We start from the raw sequence: 27,238 nt of genomic DNA, 5'->3' as shown, positions 1-27,238 counted from the left end.
TAACATTTTCATTATTTAATTTATTTATAAGTAGGAGAGGGAAATAAAATTATCTTCAACAAAACTTCCTTTACCATGTATTTGAAAATCACTCTTTTTTTTTTTTTTCCTGTACGTTCATGCATCAAGTTATTTTTTTATTTATGGTAAATCATCTTGCTTTATGGTAGGCAAAACATGCTTGTGCAGGAAACACCACTTGGGGTATCAATGGAGAAACTGGGGAGGTGACAAACATAGTTGAACTTGGCATATGGGAACCTTTAGCTGTCAAGCAGCAAGCTTACAAAACAGCAATAGAAGTAAGTTTTTAATAGATTCTCATATGTTTACAAAATAAAAACATGAAAAATTTGAGACCGTAAGTTTGAAGGTAACATTCTTGAATTCTGGGACTTGCCAGTTCTATTCTGAGATCTTCATATTTTGTGGTTTTACTAGAAAAAAAAAATTAAGATTACCAATATGATGTTTTTAAAAATTAAAAATGCTAAAAACTTGTAGATGCCATGTGCTTCAGATGAATAATCTTGTGCCAAAAACATTAAATGAACTTTCACCAAGTTGTATTATGTTAAGAGTTAAACGTATGGTTGAGAACCATTGACATAGAACATGTACCATTTTTAAGTTGTCATAGTTGTGTTAAAACTAACTCTAAATCAAAGTACAAGGTGCATTGTTAATGCCTGAAGAAGTAAGTTATTTTAATGTTTTTTGTTAGTCTTAGGAGTTAATTTTATTTTGAAGTTTAAAATATAATTTAAGTGTGCTTAAATGTTATGCAGTTATATAGTTTAAGGACAGGGGAAACACTTTCAAAACTGTTTAACCCCATGATGACATCATTTTCAAAATTCTTTTTTGTGCATATTACTGATTGTCAGTAAAGTGGTTTCAATTGTATCAGTGTATTTTAATTGAACTATTTTTATTAAGTATGTTATAATTTAAAGTTTTATGTACGTTTTCATTCTTTTTTTTTTTTTAAAGAAACCTCTAAAACAATAATTAAAACTGCAATGCTTTTCAGGTTTTCTCTAAGTGTTACTGCAGCTACAAATTTCAATGTAGAATAAACTGTGTATAATGTAGATGTTTTCATCCAGGTGTTCAAAGTACACACTATTTAGATTGTTTTTGAGTAACTAATACCCTCCAAGAACTTTTGTCCTGGAGCGACCCACTGTAAAGCTTCCTCAGTTTAAGATAAGCCCCACCCACTTGCAAAATAAAAGCCATGTTGCTATATTTTAAATTGATTTTTGTAGAATGTTTCCTGTAAATTACCTACTAACTACCACAGTGTTAATGTTGACTATGTAGTGTACAAGCCCTTAGTATATTGTTAAACACTGTTGTCTCTAGTGTTGGGCTACTTTTTTCCCCCTTTATGTAAGTTTGATATAGTCATATTTACTTAGGATTTACATCGTATATTAAAATGATTTTTAAAATTTATTCTATGCTTTATACTTTGGTTAGCTTAACCAGTTTTCTTAAAGTGAGTGCAACCACCATTTTGTCAGGGGCTAACTGTTTCTGCCATTGTTAACATTATATCACCTTCTGAAGTGTTTTGATATAAATAATCAAAAATAAAGAAAACAAAATGAAAATAAAACATTAAAAATAAGCATAAAGATGTTAAATTCAGCATATGACCCAAAGAAGATATTGCAAGATTATTCAATGAAGAGTTTAAAAGGTGTGCATAAATTTTTTCATTTCTTAATTTTTAACATTCCATTGCACTCTATGTTGGTAATAGCTAGAGTTAGTAATGTTGTGGAGAAAATAAATGGAGCATTGGTCTTAAAAAAACTTTATGTAAGATAAATAGTATATTTAAACCTAATATGAAAATCACTTTTCAGGTGAACTCTCAGTAAATTAGTAAAAAATATCAAAATTAAATGTTTTTTCATAAACTTTAAGTTTATGTAAAGGTTTTTGTCAAGTTTTAAACAGTACACTGGTTTTATTGTTGGAAAGAGATTTAAGGAGAGTAACATAATTTGCTTCTACTTTGCAATGTAGTTAATTGATGACTAATTATGTTTTTGCTTTTTGGAGCTGTAAACTAAGGGTAAAACTAATGTTTGACATTTTTATACATTTTTGAAGTATATAGTTTCAGTGCACAATGACTGCATTAATATTTATTGTGTTGCAGAAATGTAATAAGTATTTACTTTTTACTATTCTATTTTTAGACAGCTGTAATGCTTCTTCGTATTGATGATATTGTGTCTGGATCTAAAAAGGCTAAAGGTAATGATGACAGCCCAGCTACACAACAACCAACTGAAGAGTCCACTAAAGACTAATATGTTAATGCTTTTCTACTTACCAGAAATGTGAAAAACACCATAGTTCATCTTATCTCTCATTTTGTTGGTAGGAATGTGGCATTTTTTTCTCAGTAATCACACATTTTGTGTTAAACAGAGCTTTTTATATAATTCTTAAAGCTGGTAACAAATGTAACATTGTTAACGTTTATGTGAAATTAAATTTTTTGGCTTCAAAAATACTCCTTCTGCTGTTGTGATTTTTTTTTTTTTAACTTTCACTTCCTTAACATGGTTTACAACACCAGCTTGATGTTGCATCTAAAACATTCGCTGAATAGAGTGAATTTAGTGGGCATAAAGAAAATATGCTTATAATTGTAAGATACTATAATATGGACTTGCTTACTACATGTAGATAGTCTACTCTTACAGCTAATGCAGGGAACAAAATTGAACTCTGAATCAAACATGTAACATTACACCATTATCACACCCCACATATCTACGGTCTTACCTAAAGTTCACCAGCAAGTTAGTGTCTCCATCCTGTAGTCAACTGCATTCGTTCACTGTGCCAACCCTTAGCTCATCATGTAAGTGTAATATTACTATTAACACACAAAACATACGTTAAGGACTCTATACACCTTGTAGTAATTGTAGAAGCGGACATGTCTTAAGAGACAATGACCATTTTATTTAATATATTTACAAACTATTTAAATACTGTTGATATTCTGCTTAAAAATAATAGAAATTTCTCAAGGAATGCACTAGTTGACCATTCCCCTGACAACATAACTCAGTCTTTTGTATTAATGCTGCTTGTTTATAATAGACCTAACCCTGGGTTCACACTTACAACTAGTACTCTATAATCTCTACATACATTATTTCAAAGCTAAGTCTTTCATATCTACTGTTCACAGAATCGGGCTGATACGTTTGTAATGCAGTTGTGCACTACAGATAATATTCCAGGATTCACGAACCATGTGAAGATCGTCCAGTGCCACAATTTACAATTGAAATAGAATAATCTCCCATTCCTAGATCTAATGGTTATCAAAATACCAAACTTGTATATTGCAGGCATTTTTGGAAAACCCGTATGTAGTGATAAATCATTACAACAGTGGCAGGTACCATAAACTGCTTGACTTTTAGAGTGAGTGGAATGAATAAGACCTGTGATACTAAAGTTAAAAAGGAAAAATTAAACAGCTACAATTCTACTTGACAATACATAAACTAAGTACCTGACAAACAAAATAAGTAGGCAGGAAACTGCATGCATCAATATTCCCCTGTGTTAAGTGTCTGAGAACATACGCAGCTTACATAAACAGTGTAAAGGCAAAACAGTATTCAGAAGTTTCAATGCAATTTGGTTAAAGTTAATACACACCAACCCACTAAAATATTTTTAATTTGAATGTTGACTCCAATACAGCTGGAGAAGCAAGAGAATTTAGGAGCACAGTACATATATAAGACTGTGAAATACTGACCTATCTGCCAGAATTGAAGACCATATCATAAAATAGTACAAAAATGCACAAGAAAAGAATCTTGCTTAGTTGATCTGTCATAGAAATGAGCAAAACATGGATACCACTTTTGAAAACATTCGAATAGATTTAAGTCCTAATGGGAGACACCAAACACAGATGGATAGCATACCATCTTTTCTAATAATACTCAGGATTAAATCCTGTCTTGTACCACTACAAACAGTCATTTTCTCAGAATTTCCCTAAACACGGCAGAGTACCTCTTAGAATATAGCTAATAAATACAAGACTTGAATATTCATAAAGGTTCAAACCTTGACAGGGACTTAAATGCAAGAACAGTTAAGTACTAGATTAATGGTACACTTGAAAATTTACTTTTAAGTGTTAGTGTGTATATAATAGAATAAAGTTTGATTTTAAAAAAACAAACATATTTTAGAATAATGTTCTCATTTTGGCAAACAAGATTGAAATTTCACTCAAAATGACAAAATATCCAAATGTTAACTTTTTAGCTTGAATGGAATATATATAATTCGGCATAACAAAAGTGAACTTTTGATAAAACTAAATTTGCAGACTGAAATAAACATAAAACTGTATCAACTTGCTTATTTAAGTGTTTCAAACACTGTCTGAGTAACTTCTATAAAAACCAAAGAAAAGAGCAGTAACATAATACATTACATATGTCATGGTTCTCTTGCGTGGAATAAGATGCATTGAAAAACTAGATGTAAGGAAACCATCTATTTTTAGTATTGTGCAGAGAAACAATTTTCAAGAGTATAGAATATGTATTCAAAATTTTCCTGAATACCCCTTGGGTGGCTTTACAAAGAAAGCTACTTTGGCCAAGAGATGCAATACTAGTGACATACAATACTGTTAAAATATCTCGCTTTAAAAAACATTAACTTGCAGTTACTGATGAAGCCAAACAGCTTATATAATGCATATTTGTAAGGTATGCACTTCACAGAAAGTTTCCCTTTTCAAATGGCTTGCATCCACTCTTTTCTATTTTAAAATAAATGTTAGAAGAAGAGTCAGTAGTAACATTTGAAAAGTGACGTGTGTAAATACATAATCAGTTTATACTGTATCTTGAACCACAGGTAATACACAATACTACAGCTTAATGTAAGCTGTATATTAGCCTTTTTCAAATATACTATGGTTTTTAATAAACTTCAAAAATTCTGTAGTAATGAAGTTAGCTTTTCAAGTGCATTAACAGAGTTGTCTAATTCACTGGACAAGCAAATACTTCATTAAATTTAATAAAACAGAAATAATTAACCTATTACATCACTTACCTTACTCAGGATGTGTTTTTACCAAGAGTACCTATTTTTGTTATTTTTTATTATGACTACTAAATTAAGTTGATTGATCTTACTGATTTTGTGATTTACCTTTTTTTTCCAACACACTTCTCAAAGTATACATATCAAAACTGTTCCTCCTTGTTCTTAACTATATAGTTACACTATTCTTGGTCAAGAAATTCAAGGGAATATCACAAAGTAAATTTATCCTTTTTTTCTTAATCAGTATTTGTATACTATATTTGAAGTAACCATTATATAAAAACTGGCTTAAATGAGTAAAAATAATCAACTTAATTATTATGCATATATTATACTAACTTGCAATCAGAACAAACTAACATTGTAAAATAATTGAAATAAAAGTATAATAGAACAAAAGTGATATAAAGAAACATTAATGTGTGTGTTTTTCTTGTACATTTCTTTATCAGTTGGCACTAAACCTGACAGAATAAAATGAGGAAGGTTATGGATCCTCTAATTTCAGAAAAACTGTCAGTGTTGTATATCTCAGTATTAGAGTGAACTATGTAATTATAGTTAGAATTCTTCCAGACTGTATAGCTTTTCAGTAATGGTACCTTTACTTATTTTTATTGCTTATTATGTTAAAAAAACAACATAGAAGCACAACTTTCTATTCTTTGTTACAAAGAAGTGTTTTCTTCTGAGTTATGAAAGGGACTCCAATTACTTAGAAAAAAATTAAATATATTAAACATTTTAACTAATGATTAATGAAAGGAAAATTGTAGTATACCTTAATAATAGTATTAAAAATAACCTTGTGACATAAATAAAATCAATCAAAATTTACACTTCAACTTAATTTAGGTCATACTGAGGAGCTGTTGAGTAATTTGCTAATATAAAGTGTCTCAACCACAACTGTTTGTTGTATCTTTGTTGACTTTGGGAGCTATAAATATTGGTTGAAAAGCTTCTTTGGCATTAGATATAGTACATACAGTTGACATGTTACCACACACACACTTTACTTTAACTCTTAAAATTCTTAATTACTTACATGAAATTTTTATGTTACTACCATAAAGGAGGCACAAGCTCATTTAAATACTATATACTTAGTTTAATATCACATGAAAGCCAATTCAGTAGTTTGATTTGTACTATATAGACTAAGCAAAAAGATGATAAAACTTATTATTGGTAGTAATATAGTAAATATCATGACCCACTGAAAAGCAGCCTAGCTTATATTCTGCCATAGTTAGCTGAAGTCTTGCTTCTAGTTTGACACATCCAAAAGTTGTATGCAAAGATAGTTAAATTATAGAAGAAGCAGAAGTTAGTATATTCTTTCAAAATTGGAGCTCAAAAATATAAAGAAGGAAGACTGAACAGTAAGCAAAAATGTATAGTGTATTTAGAACATGGGATTCTCTTATTTCAGTATACTACCGTTGAAACTACATAACTGTAAACTTTGCTTAGAATTAAAATATAAACAGCAAATTGGAAATCAGTACACTGAACTTTTGGTGCTTTAACGAGTTTATGCTGTATATTGTTTCTTATCCTGTATCAGAACTACAAAGATAATCATTCAAAGTAGACTGTATTACCTTACTTATATATATTGTTATTAAGTATTAAAAGTATCTTCAAAGTATATTCTTATTTTAACCAATTTTCTTTTAAATCTGAAATTCTTGCATGCTTTTCAGAAATTACCTTAATGTGTTACTTCAGACTTAAAATTATCATTTTTAGATGTAAAAGCATCTGAATGATATATATATAAAATTATTAAATACTTGTAATAGATTTTAGTAATAAAACATGTTGGTGTTAACACATGTTTAATGAAAATAGCTATTCATTTGGAAAAAACTTGTGTAACCCAAGTTTTACCTGAGACAGTTGCATTAAATGCTATGTAATTGTGAATGGTCACTGTGAAAGAAGTTCCATAATCCTTGGGTAAATATGTCTGATTTATGCAACCTTATGGTAAATAAAAGAAACTTGTATGTATCTCTCCTTCCCACCCTCTCTCTCTCTCTGTTGATGAAGTGAAGTATAATACAAAATAAGGAATGATCTAAGTTTTATAGTCCCAGAACCCCTCGGAACAAAAGCAACTCACAGAAAACCCTCATTGTTTCACTTCAGAAATCCTCTTAATTTAATATTGTAATTTCATATGCTTTCATATTAATATGTTCAATTACTCTTCAGTATAAAATGGATAAAAGCCTGTACCACAATGTTATTAAGGAAGATGTAGTTTTTTTCTGAGAATACTAACCTGTATCATTTAATTCAACTCTTGGGACCTCAAGATGGGCACAACAACCACAGGAATAATTTCTGCACTCACAACCTGAATCACCAAACTTGATGGTGCTGTTGTGAAATCCAGTGTACCTTTTACTTAAGTGAGTTCTTGCATCTGGCAAAACCACAATCATAAATCTTTTTCAAAATACAAATAGTAAATCTAAACCATACTCTTAACTTGTGTATGAGTGTCATTTTACAGAAATGTATAAATGAAAGATTGTACTTTTGTATGCCAAAGAAATTGAAGTTGACTTTTGTTGTGGTAGAAATCCTACAAATAAAACAGTATTCACGTTTACTTTACCCAAAACACTGGGAAGTTCAGAAACCCAACCAAATTTTATAAGTGGTTCCCCTCTATAATTAAGTCAACAATGTGTACATTATTATAACAAAATACATTTGCAATTCTTATAGCATATGGAAATAGTAAAACCAAAGAGGTTTGTGTGTAAAATACTGTAACAATGAAAATATTTCCTTTATAGAGTCGTCCTTCATAAACATGTCTTATATTAATCCTGTCGTTTAGCCCACTGTTCCATGTCACACTTCCAAAGATATTTTTTGGGATCCAACTGTACAAGTTTCTTCATTTCCTCCAGTATATGCAAAAAATTTTTAAAACTTGTTTTAGAAATCAGACAATGAAGAAAAGTCCATTTTTATTTGCATTAGTTAATTTCACAAAAAATCTCAAACTTGTACTTTATTATTTTGTTTGAATCTATCTTCATAATTCTAATTGAACAAGATTCATTTTTAAAAATTCATTATATTATCTTCACAATATATTTGCTTTTTAATATACTTTTGTAACCTACTTAGCTAATTTCTTAGGACCGTAACTTATTCACTTGGATGATTTCTTGCTAAAGTAGTATCACGGATTCATTATATCAGACTTCAAAAGATGTCGGAAGATATATTGTTAAATTATAGTCCATCTGTTGAGAAGTATAAATACATATGATGCACAAACTTTGTTGGTAAAAGTAATATTGTTTGTTTGGAATTAAGTGCAAAGCTATGCAATAGGCTATCTTTGCTAAAGGTGATATTCGATGACTTCTCAAAGAAATGTTCAGTTAGACTGGAATTACTAATTCTACTATTAGAGAAAGAAGACTTAAGTCATTGCCATTACTTTTCAACCAGTTTTTGAAGCACAGTGATTTTTGGCATTATCATTTTGAAAGAACCCTTGTTCATCATGATGAAAATGCAACAATTTGGGGAGGACAACACCTTTCTGAAGAAACCAATATACAATATATTTCATATACCATAATACCAACAGATTTACTGTAAGAGAAACACATGTAGGACTAGTTCCTCATGATTTTTAGTACAGAAACAATTATTACACATGACTCGCCAAATCACATCATATGCTTCCAGTTACTCACTGTGCTCCAACACCACCAAAGTTGTGCTTCCTCATTTACATATGAGCTGAGCAGCTTTTTGAGTGGTTATCTCTTGCTATGTTGCAGGTCTTTTAATGGTTGTTTAAGATAAGGGTGAAAATGGTCAAATCTAGATTACTATTGAAGAAACTTATGTAGAACAGTGTGTTCAATTGTTTTCTTTCAGTCATTCCTCTAAAATTAGCAGCTACCATTTGTCCTTAATGTTTGCTATTTTTGATAGATTCTAATGACAGATGTTTTTGAACAGCTGATTCCAGAAATGATTTCTGTAAAAGATATTTTTGGAATATAGTACCAAAAATCATACACCTTTATAAGTTAAAGAAAGCTTTATTCCTATTCATTGTCTTAGAGGCATTCATGATATGACTAATCATTTCTAGAAATACAGTAATTCACATAATCTGCTTTGTGTGCACGACTAAATAAAATATTACATTACAGATACGTCTATGCTTTTTTTTGTAAGTCCTAAGTAGCCATTAAGTATATTTCAGACTTTAACAATATTCAGATTTTACTTTTGACTGTAAAATCTGCAGAACCAAACAACAAATGATTAGTAATATCTTGTACAATATTGGAAATAATTATGGAAATACTGAATAAAATGCAAATACTAAAGAATTACTCCCCCCATTACTTATGAAAATGAAACTCATCAGAGTTCATAGTTTTCACTGCAACTGGCTGTCATCTAACCAAATATGGTGATGTCTCACCAGCATAATGCCTATAAAAGTATACTAATGTGTTTTAGTGCACTCATTGCTTCCAAGAAAGAAATGTAGATATTATAGTTTTGTCTGCTGAATCTCATCCCTTAGAACAAACTGGGGCAAAACTTCAAGTTTCAGTAGGATCTGTAAAGTAACTTGAAAATTTTATGTGGAGCTTACACTATTGATAATATATATGTAAAAAACTTATTATGAGAGATAACCAAACCAAACGGCTGAAATTAACATCAGACCAGATAATGGTATCCTGATCAACTTAAAATATCAACAATGAAAGTTGCTTGGGGTGGGGGGGGAGGGGGGGGGATCAGTACAAGTGTGAGCTGTATTTCAGCCAGTGTTGTTGATCTGTGCAAGGTTAATAGCATCTTAACTGCTTTTGGATACAGATAGGTTTTTATCACATCATTCATGTACATCATGCCCTCAAGAACAAGACTTGTTGACCAGTGATTCATTTACCAGCAAAACAGTGATCACATACGCATCAAATATAAAAATGCTATACCTGGGACCATGGCTTTACTTGCATAAAGAACCAGTATGAATATTATTAAAGCATACAGGTTTATACACAAATTTACAATACACGAAAGACTTGGTCAGATTATAGGCGTTTGAACTAATATTTCACAATCATACACAACTAAACACCTGGTAGCATAAAAAACGTGTACTATGTTTAAAATAAATATAAAATACAATTACATCGTACAACTAATTTGTTTTCCTTTTGTGATTTCTGTAACAAAGTATTGTATTAGGGAAAAACTAGTAAGTTGTAAATACACGTTGTTGACTTGTGTGTGTGTTTCCATAATTATTTCCAATATTTAAATTCCTATATCATTCATAAGATTGCATAGATTATTTTTCGACATGAATACTGCCACTGAAAAAAATTCCGTCAGAGTTTAAATATTACCACATGCTTTTAAAAGAATCTGCTTGACAACACATTTCATTCTACACCTACATAAACAAACCTCTACATATAAACAACATTCAGTAACAGTTTTTTAAAAAAGAAAAAATACGCATATTGTTTACTTGTTATGCGTAAAATTAGATATAATTGCTTTTAGGTACAGTTAAAACTTGTCTAAGGCGGAATCGCAAGGGATCGAGTAAAATTTCCGGCTTAGACAGTCACATGCATTTCCTTAATTATATCATTTTTTAGAGGATCGTTATTCTTGAAGAAAGTGTCCAATTGCAACTGTTTTGTTTTCTTAATGGGCTTTCTCATGCGGTTAAAAGAGAACACCAATTCTACGGCCTTTTCATTTTTGTATACAGTTCGATAGCGTTAATATAAGTTAACAGTTGCGATGAAGTAAGAATTTGTATTTCCTCGCTATCTTTTTCCATTTTGTTCATCTTCTGAATCTCTCACACTGTCAACATCTTGCGATCCTGTAATGAATTGTAAATCAATTTCATCAGTTTCGATTAAAACATTCTTGTCAACCTTCACAAAACTTTCCGCATTCACATAATCATCTGCATCAATCTTCTCAATCAGAGTTTGGATTTCACTAGACTCCTCACAATAAACAACTTCTCCACAATCCCCGCCGTTATCAAGAATAAATCCACAGTTTCGAAAGCACTTTATTACGCATTCATCATTTGCACATTTGATCGAATGACTTAAAATGCAATTGTATCTAACACGTCAATTTGCATGGTCATTTCAGATGCTTCTTACAGTCATCCATGTTTGTAACAATTTGCTGAAACATCAGTTTTCTGTATTTCAATTTTGTACACTATAATTCCGTTATCTAGTGGCTGTAGAACTGATATTGTATAGGAAGGTAGAAAGACTAAACGCACATTTGAAAGTTGAACATTTGGGTAACAAGTTGCATTATCTAGGAAATTAGAATATTCCCATTTTCTCGTTCTGTTCTTTTGTTTAATTTGCTCAAAAATTCCAATATAACACTTGTCATTCACGCTTTATTATTTGCTTTTCATTCCACAAAGACCCGGCATGGCCAGGTGGTTAAGGCACTCAACTCGTAATCCGAGGGTCGCGGGTTTGAATCCCCGCCACACCAAACATGCTCGGCCTTTCACCCGTGGGGACGTTATAATGTGACGGTTAATCCCACTATTCGTTGGTAAAAGAGTAGCCCATTTCAAAACAAACCAAACCATTCCACAGAAAGTTGATTCTGCCTTAAATTTTTCAAACAGAGCGGATTTTCACTTTTACCTATTACCGATGGTTTCTTTAGTTTTCCATCAGCAAATGCAACCAAAGGTGCAGTCAGTCGTTCTTTCGAATAGCGACCTCCGCAATAATCACGGCAGAAATAAGAACAGAATATATTTAACCAATACTTATTGTAACAAAATGTCCGATAATTTATTAACATTTAAAGAAATTATTAATTAAACAATAATTCATTAATATTTAATCGAAAACATTTTTTTCCGCCTGACTCGGGTTCCGATCCTACTTGTTGATAGATGAGGAAGGTGAAAGATAGTTTTCAGTTTGCGTTACGCAAGTTCCGCCATTATCTTAAGAGAAATCTTACGATAATGCTGTAAAATTTTGATATTTCTGGCTTGTACAGGTTTCCGCCCTATGCAGTTTCCGGCTTAGACAAGTTTTACTATATTAGGTTGTCCAAAACTAAATATCATTTTTGAACTGCGAAGTTTGGAAAAAGTGTAAACCAGTGTTGTAAAACATGCTTTAATCAAAGTAAGTACCATTTTCTTCAACACACTTTTACCAACGCGTAACGATCCTGCTTATGTCCCTGCTATAGAAATCAGAGCTTCTACGGCCAATGAACTCCCTGAAAGCTTCTTCTGCAGCTGCCTGATCTTGAAAGTGTTTATTGTACAAAAAGTTGTCAAAGTGCTTGAAAAAATAAAAATCGGTAGGGGAAAGATCTGGGGAATAAGGTGGATGAGGCAGAATCTTGATTCCTAATTTGTTCAATTTTTGGATCGTCATCTTTGATTGGTCTCATAACGCCGATTTTGTTGATCGACAGTCACCTCATGGGGAACTCACTTATCCAACTTTTGTCTTTCCAATCGCACTCAGGTAGTTGACAATGCTTGATTTGCCTGTGTCTAGGTTTTCTACAAGCTCATGTACTGTTGTGCGAGGGTCTGTCTCAACTGATTAGATGTGTTTTCATTTAAGGAAGGCTTCCTTCCACAACCTTCGTGGTCTTCAAGACTTTCATCTCCATATCGAAACCTTTGGAACCAATGCTGAACTGTACGTTCAGTAACAGATCCATGGCCGAATGCCTGGTTGATGTTCCGTGTAGTTTCTGTAGCTTTTCGTCCAAGTTTGAAGTCGTAGAGGAAAATCAGACGAAAAATCCTTCTTGTCCATGGTGTCTTTGCTTTGGGGTTGCAAAACTTACTATGAGTAGAGTTGAAACAGCAAACAATTAAGACACCTTGTAAGCGGCAAACGTTGGATTAAGCCAACCAACGATAAGTTACTCAGCATTCAGATTCTAAATACCATAGTCAGAATTCCAACATCTATTTCTGGACAACCTTATACAATAAACTTATTTTAAAATCACTATGTTTTTCGACACACCTGTAAATTAAAAGAATTAAAATTAATACTTATTGAGTGTTTTCACTGGTGTATGTTTAATTGCAGATATCAAGAAAATTGTTGAAAGTCATGAATTAATCAATTTCTTATATTATCCTCAGTTCATTACCTAAAAAACATTTAACTTTATGGCAGAAACTGGCATATTAAAATATGAATTATTTTATGCGTGAATTATAAAATCAAACAGGAAATAATGTGCAAAATAAAAAGTAATATTGAAACAATTTACCTAGGATAAACAGTACATTTATTTGATAACCTTTCCAGCTGAGAGGGCGAGCATGTTTGGTGTAATATATTAGTACTGCAGATTTATTATACTCCGTCTTTTTCTTCTTCTCCAGTGAAAAAGCCCTAAATCTTCGGATATAGACACTGAAATGTGGGATGAACACAGTAGATAACCCAATGTGGATTTGCTATAACAAAACACACATACATACGGAATTTTTATTGAAAATAAAAGTACTAAATGCATAAAAATGATAGACCGTTTTTTCTTTGTAGGGTTTATCTTTTATGGTATCGACATTATGGGCTATCTGTGCTCTGTCCATCACGGGTATTGAACAGGATTTTTAGCATTGTAAGTCAGCAGATATACCGCTGTGCCAGTGGAGGCCATTATAAACAAGTATTTTCAAAGGCCATTTCTTAAACCAAGAACTGATTCCTGATAAATAAGTTTACAAACATTATTATATCAAGAACGTTGAGAATGGTAATACGACAATAAGTAACTTAACATCAGTCAAAGCGTTTCTAGCATGGATTCATCTAATCAAACAACAGGTAACGCTAAGCCAACATTCAAAACCTATGTAAATGAGTTTGTTTAAAGTTATCAGGATAGATTATAAAATTCAGCATCATCGATATACAAACAAGTAAGAAACAGGTCTTATTCCAAATGAACATGAACAGTGTTAACTTTATAAGGTAATTTGAACATTTAAAATGTCTTACGCAGAAAACTACGAAAAATATATACGCAACACACAAGACCCTGTTATAAAAACCAGCCTACACACACTTGGAAACATTACACCATGTAACAAAATTTTTACTTTTTCTTGTTCCTGGGCAGAAAGTGTTATAACCCAATTGCTTTTGCCTATAGTAAATGGAAAAGACCTATTTTTCTCTTCAAATTTTGCTTTTGTTACCTGGGTAATGAAATATTCAAATTTACCCATTTTCTAGAACATTCCAGGTAGATTCAGTGATGAGTAGCTGATAGAGAATTTCCTCGAATTTAAAAGAATATTCTAGAATGTTGTAGAACTTACAAGAATATTGTAGAATTTTCAAGAACCTTTTAGAATTTTCTAGACATTTTCATAGTAATATATATATACACAAGGGCCCATCACTTCAGTTTAGTTCAAGCTGCCTGAGTGAACACATAGACCTATCTGATTTTATCAAAGATGGCATCAAGAAGCTGCAAGCATTTTCCAATGTGTGTGACCAATTTAATAACCACTATAAAATTAATAACCATATTAACGCAAAGTCCTCTACTCACGTACTTTCCCAGTCAGTTCCATATAAACCCAACCAGCAAGTAGCAGAAATCAAGAAAACAGAAAACACGACTTAACTACTCATAAAACCAATAACAGTACCAGAAATGCAAGACACTCTCAAAATGACAACAAAGATGGCTCCTGGATATGACAAAATAAAATATATACTTATCAAAAAAGGTACACCAATATTGTACGAGCATTTAGTTGCCATTTACGTAGGGAAACGCTAGCAGATTGTATATATAAGATTCAATGAAATAATTTAATAGCAATTGTTGTGGACCCGACATGGCCACGTGGTTAGGGCGCTCGGCTCGTAATCTGAGAATCGTTGGTTCGTTATAATGTACAGTCAATCCCACTTTACGTTGGTAAAATAGTATACCCCAAAGTTGGCGTTAGGTGATAATGACTAGCTGTCTTCCCCCTAGCCGTCCCTAATTTAGCAGTGTAAGACCAGCTAGTCATCACCACCCACCGCCAACTTTTGGGCTACTCTTTTACTAATGAATAGTGTGATTGGCCGTTACATTATAACGCCCCTGCGGCTGAAAGGACAAGCATGTTTTGTGTGATGGGGATTCGAACCCACGACCCTCGAATAACGAGTCGCGTCCCTTAACCACCTGGCCATGCCGGGCCTTATCCAAGTCAATCCACTGCAATATTTTCAAATTCAGTTTGTCTAATGTTATACTGTCTATATACTTTATGAATTTTGCCATTTCTTCATATAACTTGAACTTATTAAATCGTTAAACACTTTTTGAAAAGTTGAATTAATGGTACTTGAAAAATGCATTTACAAGCTCCGAATGTACATTTTCCTATGAATTTCAAGGTCTACCATGTTTTTTTTTTAAGTTTGAGAAATAGTTAAAAGTGTCATTGTAAGCATCACGTTTAAAAAATTTCATTTTGATTTCAAATACAGTAGAATATAGTGTTATTAACCAGCTTAAAGCATTTATGGTAGACACAATGTTCTTAACCAGCTTAAAGTGCTCATAGTAGAATACAGTGTTCTTAACCAGCTTAAAGTGTTTCTAAAAATGTTCTCAAACATAACATCGAGTATTTTGCCAGATCCCTGCAATTTGGTATTCAAGTCATTTAAATTTGAGGAGAAATTTGTGAAAAAAAAAACCCACAAATTTACAAATCTACACAACAGATAAATTTTTGACAAGAACATTTCATTTGTCAAAAATAGACGAATTTCATCCAAACACTCAACAAGTCGTTTAAGGACAGAAGCCCTACTTAACCCACAAACATTGTCGTAAATAAGTAGTCCTATGTACATCGAATTCGCTTCTCTCAGTAAATTCTAAATTGTCTTTTCTTCAAAGCATGAGCAGAAATACAATTAACTACATTGATTACAATTTTCATTCCTTTTCAAGCTCCTTACGGCCAGCTTTTGCACACACAAAGCCTCCTCGTGTATAATACAATGAAAGCCTACCAGTGGATGTCTAACATATGTTGCTAACAAATTTACAAAATCTGCTTCTTTACATGCTTGGTGCACCATCAGTTGTCACGGAAACTATTTTTGAAAGGTCACCCTGTCGAATAGATAGTTCGTTTACTGCTGCCTTACATATTTCAGCCCCTGTGGTATGTTCAGGTAACGTTACCAAGTTAACCAGTTCTTCGCAAATTTCATCACTCCTACAAAATCAAGCAATAATGGTTAGCCTACCTGATGATGCAACATCAGTGCTCTCATCAAAGACAAATGAAAAAAATTGACATGAACCAATATCTTTTTTAAGCTGGTCTGCTATGTTTTTTTCCATCTTTAACATTCTATCTTTTACTGTGTTTCTACTCACTGGCAATTCCTTAATGCGCTGAATATTTTTTCTTTTTCTGGAAATCCATCAAAAATGAAAGGAGCACATTCTAGCCATGATTCTTTAATATCTTCTCATCACTAAGTGGTTTTCCATGTTGAGCAATAATTTTTGAAATGTCAAAACAAGCAGCAACAGAGTTGGAACTACCGGAAACAAATTTAATCAAAACATATAACTGCATATTGTTGTTGTTTACTTCTTGAGAAATGTGTTATTTTTGTTCTTGCTCATTCTTATCACAAATCCATTTATGAACAATTTAATAATGCCGCTTTACAGAGTAAGTCATACACAGCACTGTTCCAGAACATAAGATGCATAATGCTTTATCACCCTTTTTGATCATGCCAAATCTTCCAGTCCACGATTTTTGAAAATATCTGCTGCTACTTCTTTCATTTTAACGTTTTTGTTTCTTTGCTGGTTGAGCTGACATTCTAACAAGCTGAAAACGGTAAATACAACGAAATATCTCGGCAATTAACTTAAATATGATAATTGAACTTACTGTAACATAACAGCAGGTGATAATTTATGTCATTAATATAAAAATAAATCTATAATTAACTAACTGATAAAAAGTATACGCATGCCACGCCAATTAACATAATTTACTGCGAAAAACTAAATGCATATTTACCGTTATTATCACTAAATTTCCAGTATTCACTCGCAAACAACAGAAGCTGGCGCCAAGAGCGCATGAGACGTCTTCTGTGAACATTCCTCACTGCTCCCAGGGTGTAAAAATCATAATTATTCGGCCCCCGCTAGTACAGAAGTAAGTCTACGGATTTACAACGCTAAAATCAAGGGTTCGATTCTCCCGCGGTGGGCTCAGCAGATAGCCCGATGTGGCTTTGCTATAAGAAAACACACACACATTTATTTATTATCCGTCAGCATTAGGGTTTAAGAATCAAGAAGCGGCACTGCATGCCGCTTAACAGCAATTTTCTTTTGCGTGCCAGAGGGTCGCCATCAGTGGCCTATAAAAAAAAAAAGTTCAATCAAAACGTCTTCACCATTAAAAGCTCTGTTTACGAGGTCGAACTGACCGACCTTATAACCATTTTGTACGCGTATATTTTACAGTATAACCTTAAATTTTATTATTGAAAGTTATATGGGATGACCTATGTATAGCCATACATCAGGGTATAATGAGGATTGAGCTGCTGTAGGTGTTTTTGACGTGTTGGTCATAAGTTCCACGCTGAAAAGTCAGCACACATACTTCTTATTTTAAAATAATACATTTAAAACAAGTCAAACGTATATACAAAATTCTTTACATAATTGAAATCACAGTTGTATCTAAAAGTGTAAACAATGTTCTTTTTCTTGTCAAGGCCGGGCATGGCCAAGTGTGTTTAAGCGTTCGATTTGTAATCCGAGGGTCGCGGGTTCGAATCCCTGTCACACCAAACATGCTCGCCCTTTCAGCCGTGGGGGCGTATAATGTGACGGTCAATCCCACTATTCGTTGGTAAAAGAGTAGCTCAGGAGTTGGCGGTGGGTGGTAATGACTAGCTGCGTTCCCTCTAGTCTTACACTGCTAAATTAGGGACGGCTAGCGCAGATAGTCCTCGAGTAGCTTTGCGCGAAATTAAAACAAACAAACTTTTCTTGTCAAAAGTCCACCTAGGCTGATTCAATTACTTTACAATAAAATTGACTTGACGACCTTTTTTTTCCCCCTATTTTTATCAAAGTATTATCAGTGAATAATTTCCCTCTTTATTCCGTGTATTACCACAATTGTGTTCTAAACCTTAAATAATTGTATCCTTTTCGTCAGTCCACAGCAGACGAGTTCAATTATTCTAGAACACCTTTTCATAAGGTAAATTATTATTTTTATCTCCGTCAAACTGTAAAACTTACTCTAAAATATTAACCATTAAGGTTATTCACCCACACACCGCTTAATGTTAGTTTTCAAACTTTTATCTATTACTTTACTTCACATCACTTGAATTCTGTTCGTTTGGCCGCCGCTATTTATATGTTTATGTTTATCATTAAAACCTCTGGAATTTTCTGTAAAATGCGTAAACAGCGCTGATTTAACAATGATCAGATAAAAGTAAAGAGAGAAGATTCGAGTTATGTGACGTCAACAATGTTTTTGCAAACACAATGTACGACTCGTACAGAGTTAGTAACCAAATTTATCGTAACTAGCGCCTTTAATAGAATTAACTTTTAGTTATCTTGTTATGCAAAACTAAATAACCCTTAAATGTTAATTCACAAATAAATAAAATAATAATGCCTACACTAAACACTCTTGAACATTTAACACCGTATCACCTCTATACCAATATTTTTGTTTGCATTCCTTTTTATACTTCCATCTCTGCAACACTTTACATTTTTAAATGTTTTTCATTGCTTGTTTTGTGATGCTTTTGAGATGCACGTGCATAATAAAATTTAACAGCATGTGCATCAATGTTTTTTCTTTACTCCATCACCTCCTACATAATATAGGAGTTGACTCCCTAAAGACACCGATTACATAGTGTACAAAGTGTTGAATATTCTACGTGTTACGGTCATTTAATGTTCATCTATTATTGGCTGGTCATTCCTGTTTTACTCTACCTTAAGCTTTACACACATATCACGTAACCCTAAGCATAATATAGTAAATCAAACACAGCCTAGAAATAATAAGCGAATACAGTGTTTGGCGTGATCATGTTGGCGCCTGCAGCATCAACCTGTTTGGTCTGAGTTGGACCCAAAACTAGTAAAATCACAGCAGAATATAATTAGAATGTTTTAACTCTAAAAGTAAATGAGACAAAAAACAGTGGAAAGAGAAAAATCTCTCTCATTTAGCAAAAACCCAAGCAATTCAATACAAAGTTCTTGCAAAATTAACATACGTTGGTCAATGAAATGAGCACAAATGTATACAGATATATAAGGGTAAACAAACTAGAATTAGAGAAACATAGTAAACCTCCCACACACACAAAAAGGATGGTTAGGCATAACTGAATTACATAAATAATTTACTCTATGGACAAATTTTACAAGTAAAATGCTAGAATCAGAACACCGAAGAAAATTATTTTTAATATACTTACTAAAGCCACACAAAAGAATATTCAATGACAAGATAAGGCCTACTATTACAATAACAACACTAACCTACATGAAATTCCACTTTGAAAAACATATTATCAGTACTAAAAAATAAGAAGAACAACTCAGACGACATGGAAACAAAATAAATATATAACCTAATGCAGAAAGAAAGCATGCCCAAAATACAAACAAGTTATCTCACAATAGACAGAAATAAAGTATAGAATAAGTCACTTCAAAACGTATGCTAAGGCACAACCTAACGTGGAAAATAGCCCACGAAATTGTCCCAGTCCGAGCAATCTTTAAATAAATTCAAAACAGCCACAACAAATAACTACCCGTTCTGCAACTGCATAGAAACCGTGCATTAGACTATGAGGGACTGTGCTACGTCTGCGGCCTTTACTACGGTGCAGTCTGTGTGTAAGGACCAGGGATGTGTACCAGCGACTGAATTGACAGAATTGACCCATCAATAATTGCTTTAACATGATCATAAGATAAATCAGCTCTCTGTAGAGATCTTGACAAAAGTCCAAGAATGCCAACAGCGTCAGCCAAGAAATGTGTCAATATGACAAAGCTGTAACATGACATTTGCTGGACTAGACCATGTAGCAAGGATCGGGCTGGAGTACCACGTTACATTGCTACGACCTGCAGGCAGCTTATCACAGATACAATACAGTTAAGTAGTGCTTGGACAGAATCATTAAAAGAGAGCCATCGTGTGAAGAACATTTGCTTGATGTTGTTGCTTTTCTCTCCATGCAATGCTTTGCTTTCTTCCAGAACCTGACATAACTTGGGAGAATATTTCAGGCTTTTTGCAAACTGGTTCAAAACTGAAATGTACTTCACAAGGTATGGCACCTGGTTTGCTGCCTTTTCAGCTGCCAACTGTAATCTGTGTGCCAAACAATGACTTGTTATTATCTAGGGACATTCCTCCTTAAATTTTGTAGCAACACCTGTTTTCATTCCCACCATGACATTTGCACCATCAGTTGCAAGTCCAACCAAGTCAACATCAAACAATCCTCGATCTGCCATGACTGAGCGCATTGTGTTGTAGATAGGATCAGCTCCAGTGTTGGTCAGCTCGCGCACAGCAAGGAATCGACTTGTAACCTCATCTAATGATTAAAGATACCTGATATAAATTATCAGTATAAAGGTGTTTCCTGCATCAGTTGCTTCGTCTGTACATATCATCCAGGGACTGGCTGTGGGTGTATATGAAGCTCTCTGTTCCACTTTGTGACTGAGTCTGTAGTTTCTTTAGAGAGATCACTCCCTGCTGATAATATATATAAGAACTTGTGTTTTGAAATAAAACCACCAATTAAAGTAATAAACAAAGATATTTGGAAGAGTTGGCTAGCTACTTAATTTTTGATAGATATTTTCAAAATGTTTCACTTTTAGAAAATTGTCAAATTGCCTTTTGTTTTAAGAAAATACTGTAGAAAACAAAAAGTACCTTATTAATACTAGAATGAAGAATTTTCTTACATTGAATACTTGTCGTGAAAGGAGGAAATGAAACTTCACAGTTGGGATGTCTTCCTTTGCTTCTACAAGTAATGTGGCCATCTGTGCCTAAATGCCACCTTCACACCCCACATACACATTCACAGCAGCAGTTGACATGTCCTTCTTCAAAACTTGTGATGCTACTGCACTGCGATGATCTTCTGACCGTGCATGCTTCATCAAGTCGTCTTTTTTAGGCTTAGTAGCAGTTTTCCCAGTGGTAGCATAAATATTTGTCTTCTTGTTGTCCCTGCATAATTTGCAATGAAACATGTTGGGAAACATGTTCCAGCCAAGGAAACTGTGCAAACCCAGTTTCTTTAACAACTCTGTGAAAATCGCGGGTATATATTTGTTTTCACACAGACAGTCTGATCACTGCTGCAAGCTTCAGTTTCTTCGGAGCTGTCTTTTCTTTTGGAAGTGGATTTCCCACCATCAGTTGATGTTGTTGCTTCGACCTTCTTTTGAAAAAAACTTGATATATCTAACTGTTTAGACGTCTTTTTATCTGATCTAGGAGTTGTCATGATCTCAATTCAAACGAAACTTGGGATTTCCACTTTGATACAGACCATATGTTGGTTTGACGAAAGTCAGGTTTTCTCTGATAACTGTTTGTGTACCACGGGCAGAATCAAACATGAAGCATCAGAAATGAAAATAAAATAAATCATTAGCACAGCTGAGTAATAATTGTTTTTAGATTTAATTTGTTAGTTGTCATATCCCTGAAATAATAAAAATACACATATAAAGAAAATATAGATTACAGTCAGTGGTAATTTTTAAAGGCGTTTCTTGTTTCTCCAACTTGCTGGGAGGGGCGCCTCTGGTCATTTGTCATCATTATTGGCGGGGATAGCGATAAAAGCCACGAAAGCTGTTAAGACCGAAACTTGAGCAGAATAAATAAAGGAAAATCATCCAAGACCGAAACATTATCCAACACTAGATTTTTAGCCACAGGCTGTTTCTTTTCGCCAATGGCGAGGTGGCTAATGGCTAGCGAAAGCCTAGGTATGACTATTATTCTATTCGGTTATTGTTTGGGAGTCTCTACCTCCCTTCTTGATTATTGATTTGGTTCTTGAGTGTTGAATGAAGCCCCCATCAATTTTTCATCAGAGTACAAACCGGAAAGAGGAAAACCCATATTTTACATCATGCAATAACTGCATACGCGTAGCAATAGTTCATTCACACGAGCGAGCGACCTTTTTCAAACGAGGAATGTATAACGTCAAGTTTTCTGTTATAAACTACATTTTCCTTGTTCATTGTCTACATGAAGTTTTGTTCACACAAACAGTTTCATAAATAACAATTGAAAAGATACGACAGTTAATGTATTTTCATATAAATAAACCCTGTCATTTAAAATAACATTAACACTATCTGGCTACCGGTTTGTCCAATAGTACATAGTCATAGATTACATTAGAAGTTACTAGATTTAGAGATGAAGGTACACATAAGTAATTTTCATGTGTTCGAAATGATACATTTTGGTTAAAATTTTTACGAAAGCCATCTACTGATCTATTTATCTGAAAACAGGGGGATGTATGTGTAATTGTGTAAGAATGTTGTGTTTGTGCATTTAGGAATTCTATATTCCTTTAGTGGTTGTTCAATTTCATATTTTTTGTAGCTTGTTTACGTGTGATTCTGTTACACTTAGTCATGCTAGGCCTATGTAGATTTTATATATTTTAAGTATGTTTTTGTTGTTCCGTCCCTGTTATTGTCATTAACGCGTCGTGCGTTATTTGCTCTTTGCCAGATTTTATTTCTAATTTCATTTACGTGTTTAGTACAATCGAATTTACAGTCGTATGTTAGACTCAGCTGAGATATGGCTACCTGGAGAAGAATTCTGTAAAAGGTATAATTTTGGGGGCTGTTTGCTCTTCTTTTTTAATTTTATGAATAGTATGATTTGCATTTTAGGGGCGATCATCTTGGTTCTCCATTTGTCACAGTAGTTTTCTGTTTTATTTAGCTCTATTTGTAATTTGTCGCTGCTATATATGCTCTTCCCGTTAGTTACATCATCCGTAAGCTGTAAGCAAAAGTAGAAATTGGGATCAGATAGCGGCATTTTACTCATGTACATAATGAACAGAATAGTGCTAACCACTAATTACTCTTTGCAGGGCACTGCCTTCGGCGTAAAATATTCCGAGATGTCCGACTTATTAACTCTCGCTTTCTTGCTGTCTAGAAATTAGATGAGCCAGCGAATAATACTTTACTGTAGTTTCATTTGCGATAATTGATACTGCAGCCCACTGCGTTATATGTCGAATGTTTCCGCTACATCATGAAAGCAAGTGACATTTCGGTTAAAACTATTTATTATCGTTTTTGTACGCCTTACTAGATGGTTTGTGGCTTGTTTTTTTTTGTCTCAAATATATTTTGTATTTCTGGTAATTTTAATGTTCGTTCGAGACATGCCAAATTCTTGAACTGATGATTTTCCTGGCAGTTTTCCAATACAGGTGGTTAAGCTGAGTGGTCTATAGTGACTATTCCGTACTGGAATCAAGTATTGTTATAAGAATATTCATTTACTATTTAGATTTTGCGTGTTTAAAGGTGACTGCTTACATTTTTGAATATTTGTAATTTAGTAAATGTCTATTTTTAACGTTCGTTTTTTTGTCAGATTTAAATTATTTTGTAGAAAATAAAACATTACCCTGCGTTAATAACATAGGAATTTTGAATTTGTTTTCGAATTCAAAAACATTATATTTACCAAAGTATACACTAGTTGGTGTAGAAATATGCAATGTACGAGAAAGCACGTTTCGCTTCGGGAATGCTCCCGATTAAGAACTAGTAAAAGTTTTAACAGGTATCTTTATAAAAACAGTGAAAGATTCAATTAAAAACTAGTGAAAGCTAAAACAGGTATATTTCATCATTAGTGGATTACCAATTTCTTTCAATTTTAAGACTGATTAAGTTGTTTCTTATACAAGTTGATTTTTGTTATTAAACAAGTGTTGAAAATACTGTTAAAATATTTGAAAATCCTTTAGAGAGCTAGTATACATTGGTTGTTTTAGGGCAGAGCCAAACTGGGCTACCTGTTAGATTATACTGCGGATAATAGAATCCCGGATTTTATGCTATAGGCTTGTCGTTAACCCACCGACTGACTAAGCACTTTAACAACGCTTTTCACCAACTTCTTAATTTGCGTTTCTCTTTTTTTTTTTCGTTTGTTTGTTTTGGAATTTCGCACAAAGCTACTCGAGGGCTATCTGTGCTAGCCGTCCCTAATTTAGCAGTGTAAGACTAGACGGAAGGCACCACCCACCGCCAACTCTTGGGCTACTCTTTTACCAACGAATAGTGGGGTTGACCGTCACATTATACACCCCCACGGCTGGGAGGGCGAGCATGTTTAGCGCGACGCGGACGCCTTACGCCCTCGGCCATGCCATCGTTTGTTTGGAATGAAGCACAAAGCTACACAATGGGCTATCTGTGATTGGCCCATCACGAGTATAGAAACCAGGTTTCTAGCTATTCGAGTCCACAGATATACCAATGTGTTGTTTTTTTTTATTTGAATGAGTATACTTCGTTTAATGATATGCATTTTATTTTTCCAAATACTTTCAATAATAAATATTAAAAATTGTTAATCAGAAAGAGTATTTGGAAACTGAAGAAAAGTTTGTTGGAAAATTGATTTTATGTTATAAAGTAGAGGGCAATAATAAGTAGGTATTACTTCGATTGAACATTGGTAAATTGACTTTTTTTTTAGGGTTTGTTCCGAGATTGTACTTTGTTAGTCGAGTTAATTTTCATATATACTCTTCAAAAAAAGAAACGCAAAAGGGATATTTTTGTTATTTTAAAGAGAAATATATGTAATAACGTTACAAGCTCAGAGTATGTGATGTTTCACGTGTTAAGGCACTGATTGTCAGACCAAAATGACAATAAAAGTTGTGCACTTTGAAAACGGAGGAAAACATCGGATTTTTCGCCAAAACGCATTCGTGTCCAATAAATTTGCTTGAGAGATCTGCATGTTCTGCAAGTACAACATGTGCAAAATCCCTATAAAAGTGACGGGTTCTCGGTTTCCATAGCTCAGTGTTAAGCCACCGACACGCAATACAGTTACGCCAAGACTGACGGAAGCACAACGCAACAACGCCATTGGTCGCTTGGAAGCAGGCGAATCTCGATCAGATGTTGCCAGAGCTGTGAATGTCCACCCAAGCACCATCACAAGGCTATGGAATCGTCACCAACAACATGGATTAACTCGTGACCGTCCACGATCTGGCAGACCTCGTGTGACCACGCCCGCACAAGATCGCAATATCCGGTTACGTCACCTTCGGGATAGGACCACCACTGCGACGTCTACTGCCTCAACCATACCAGGGCTGCGTAGGATTTCCGATCAGACTATACGCAACTGTCCACGAGATTCTTAGGCCCCATGTGCAACCCATCATGGTGAACGTCAAGGGGGTTTTCAACATAACAACGCCCGTTCTCACACAGCCCGACCCACCACTGCCTTCTTGAGACACCACAACATCAACGTTCTTCCATGGCCCTCCAGATCACCAGATTTAAACCCCATCGAACATCTTTGGAACGAGTTGGACCGACGTCTGCGACGGCGACAACCTCAACCGCAGACTATCTCAGCTTGCAGCAGCTTTGCAGGCTGAGTGGACAGCCATTCCACAGGATGCGATTCGTCATCTCATCGCTTCCATGGGCAGGAGATGCCAAGCAGTTATTGATGCTCACGGGGGGCATACTCGTTATTGACGTTGAGTAACGTTAAACTTCAACTAGTGAGCGTGGACTTCGCCTTTGCAGACTTTGGATGTTCAGCAGTAAATGTGCAAAGTTTCACACATGTCATACAGAACTACCCGGAATAAACTTTTTAACAATATGTCTCAAATTTTGCTTTTTTTTTTTTTAAGAGTATATATATACGGAGAGCAAGCTATCCATATTTTTGTCATGATACACGACGTTAACAGTTAATGTTTTCAGGGTTTAACGCGAGTACTTATATTTGTATTAGACAATTATTTGGATTGTCGCCACGTTATTTTAGTGTTTTTAAATGCACAAGCTGTTGTTTACTAAACGTCTTGCACCTGTAGGAGAATTAGGTAACCGAATCAAATGCTTGTGCATTAAACAAAAGTAAAATAACGTAGTAGTCCATATAAACTACTTAATACACAGTTAATGTTTCTTTGAAACAAAAACCTCGAGAGTCTTGTCATTTGTTTTGGGTGAAAGCTACACAATGGAATATCTTTGCTGTGGGAATCAAACATTGAACTTCAGTGTTCGAAGCCCTTAAGATTATTACTGAGTCACTGGAGGGCTTGACAGTTTTCAGGAACAGGCATGAGAAAGACAAAATTGTGAATAAAATGAGAAGGGGTAATTAGCTGTTTATTGACGTTAAGAGTTTTGATTGGCATCACAAGATGTGATAAGAGCTAATACATGTCTGGGATCCCTTTAAAATAATCTTACTATAAACATGGTTCATAATGTGCTCGTGTGTTATTATCTACTATCCAGTATTAACCGACTTGATTACTGTGATTTCGATATGCTAACTAAAAACTGTCCAGTGATGTATATGTAGAAACGATTCTAGGTGCTGGCACAAGGAGCTCATGCCCCGATTCTGTTTGACAGTATCGTGAATATCTATTTGGTGTCTTGAAAAATCAGAACAGAGAACTATGATCGATATCACAGTTAAAAGCTGAAAACTCCTATGCCTGTGGTCCGAATCTTGCAAGAACCTACCGACACTTCTCTACACATAATCTCTTTTTTTTTTTTTCAGGATTTTTGCCAGGAAAGAGAAATAAGAGAAGGTCCAGGAAAAAAAAAAAAAAAAAAGCTACATTTCCGATGTTGTACAGACTTT

At 33.9% G+C, this 27,238-nt stretch overlaps 1 protein-coding gene and 1 long non-coding RNA gene across 3 annotated transcripts in view; one reads left to right on the top strand and one right to left on the bottom strand.

The window, feature by feature from the left end:
- CCT3 (chaperonin containing TCP1 subunit 3) overlaps positions 1-2,534 on the top strand; it is a 43,461-nt gene extending 40,927 nt beyond the window's left edge. Inside the window, exons 16-17 of the mRNA XM_076517539.1 lie at positions 171-302; positions 2,217-2,534. Of these exons, the coding sequence (XP_076373654.1) occupies positions 171-302; positions 2,217-2,330 (246 nt within the window). The 3' untranslated portion in view covers positions 2,331-2,534. The remainder of the gene's footprint in view (positions 1-170; positions 303-2,216) is intronic.
- On the bottom strand, positions 298-10,255 carry LOC143258491 (uncharacterized). Of its 2 annotated transcripts, XR_013032317.1 has the most exons (3): positions 10,137-10,255; positions 7,421-7,564; positions 298-437 (listed from the first exon to the last, which is right to left on the bottom strand). It is a non-coding gene; the product is annotated as an uncharacterized LOC143258491 (long non-coding RNA). The 2 variants fall into 2 exon arrangements; XR_013032316.1 differs by lacking the exon at positions 10,137-10,255 and having other exon boundaries at positions 7,421-7,693.
- Between the last annotated feature and the right edge of the window lie 16,983 nt (positions 10,256-27,238).

This window comes from Tachypleus tridentatus, chromosome 8 (genome assembly GCF_004210375.1).
Source record: "Tachypleus tridentatus isolate NWPU-2018 chromosome 8, ASM421037v1, whole genome shotgun sequence".
Lineage (NCBI taxonomy): Eukaryota > Metazoa > Arthropoda > Merostomata > Xiphosura > Limulidae > Tachypleus > Tachypleus tridentatus.
This window is presented reverse-complemented; position numbering and strand designations above follow the sequence as displayed.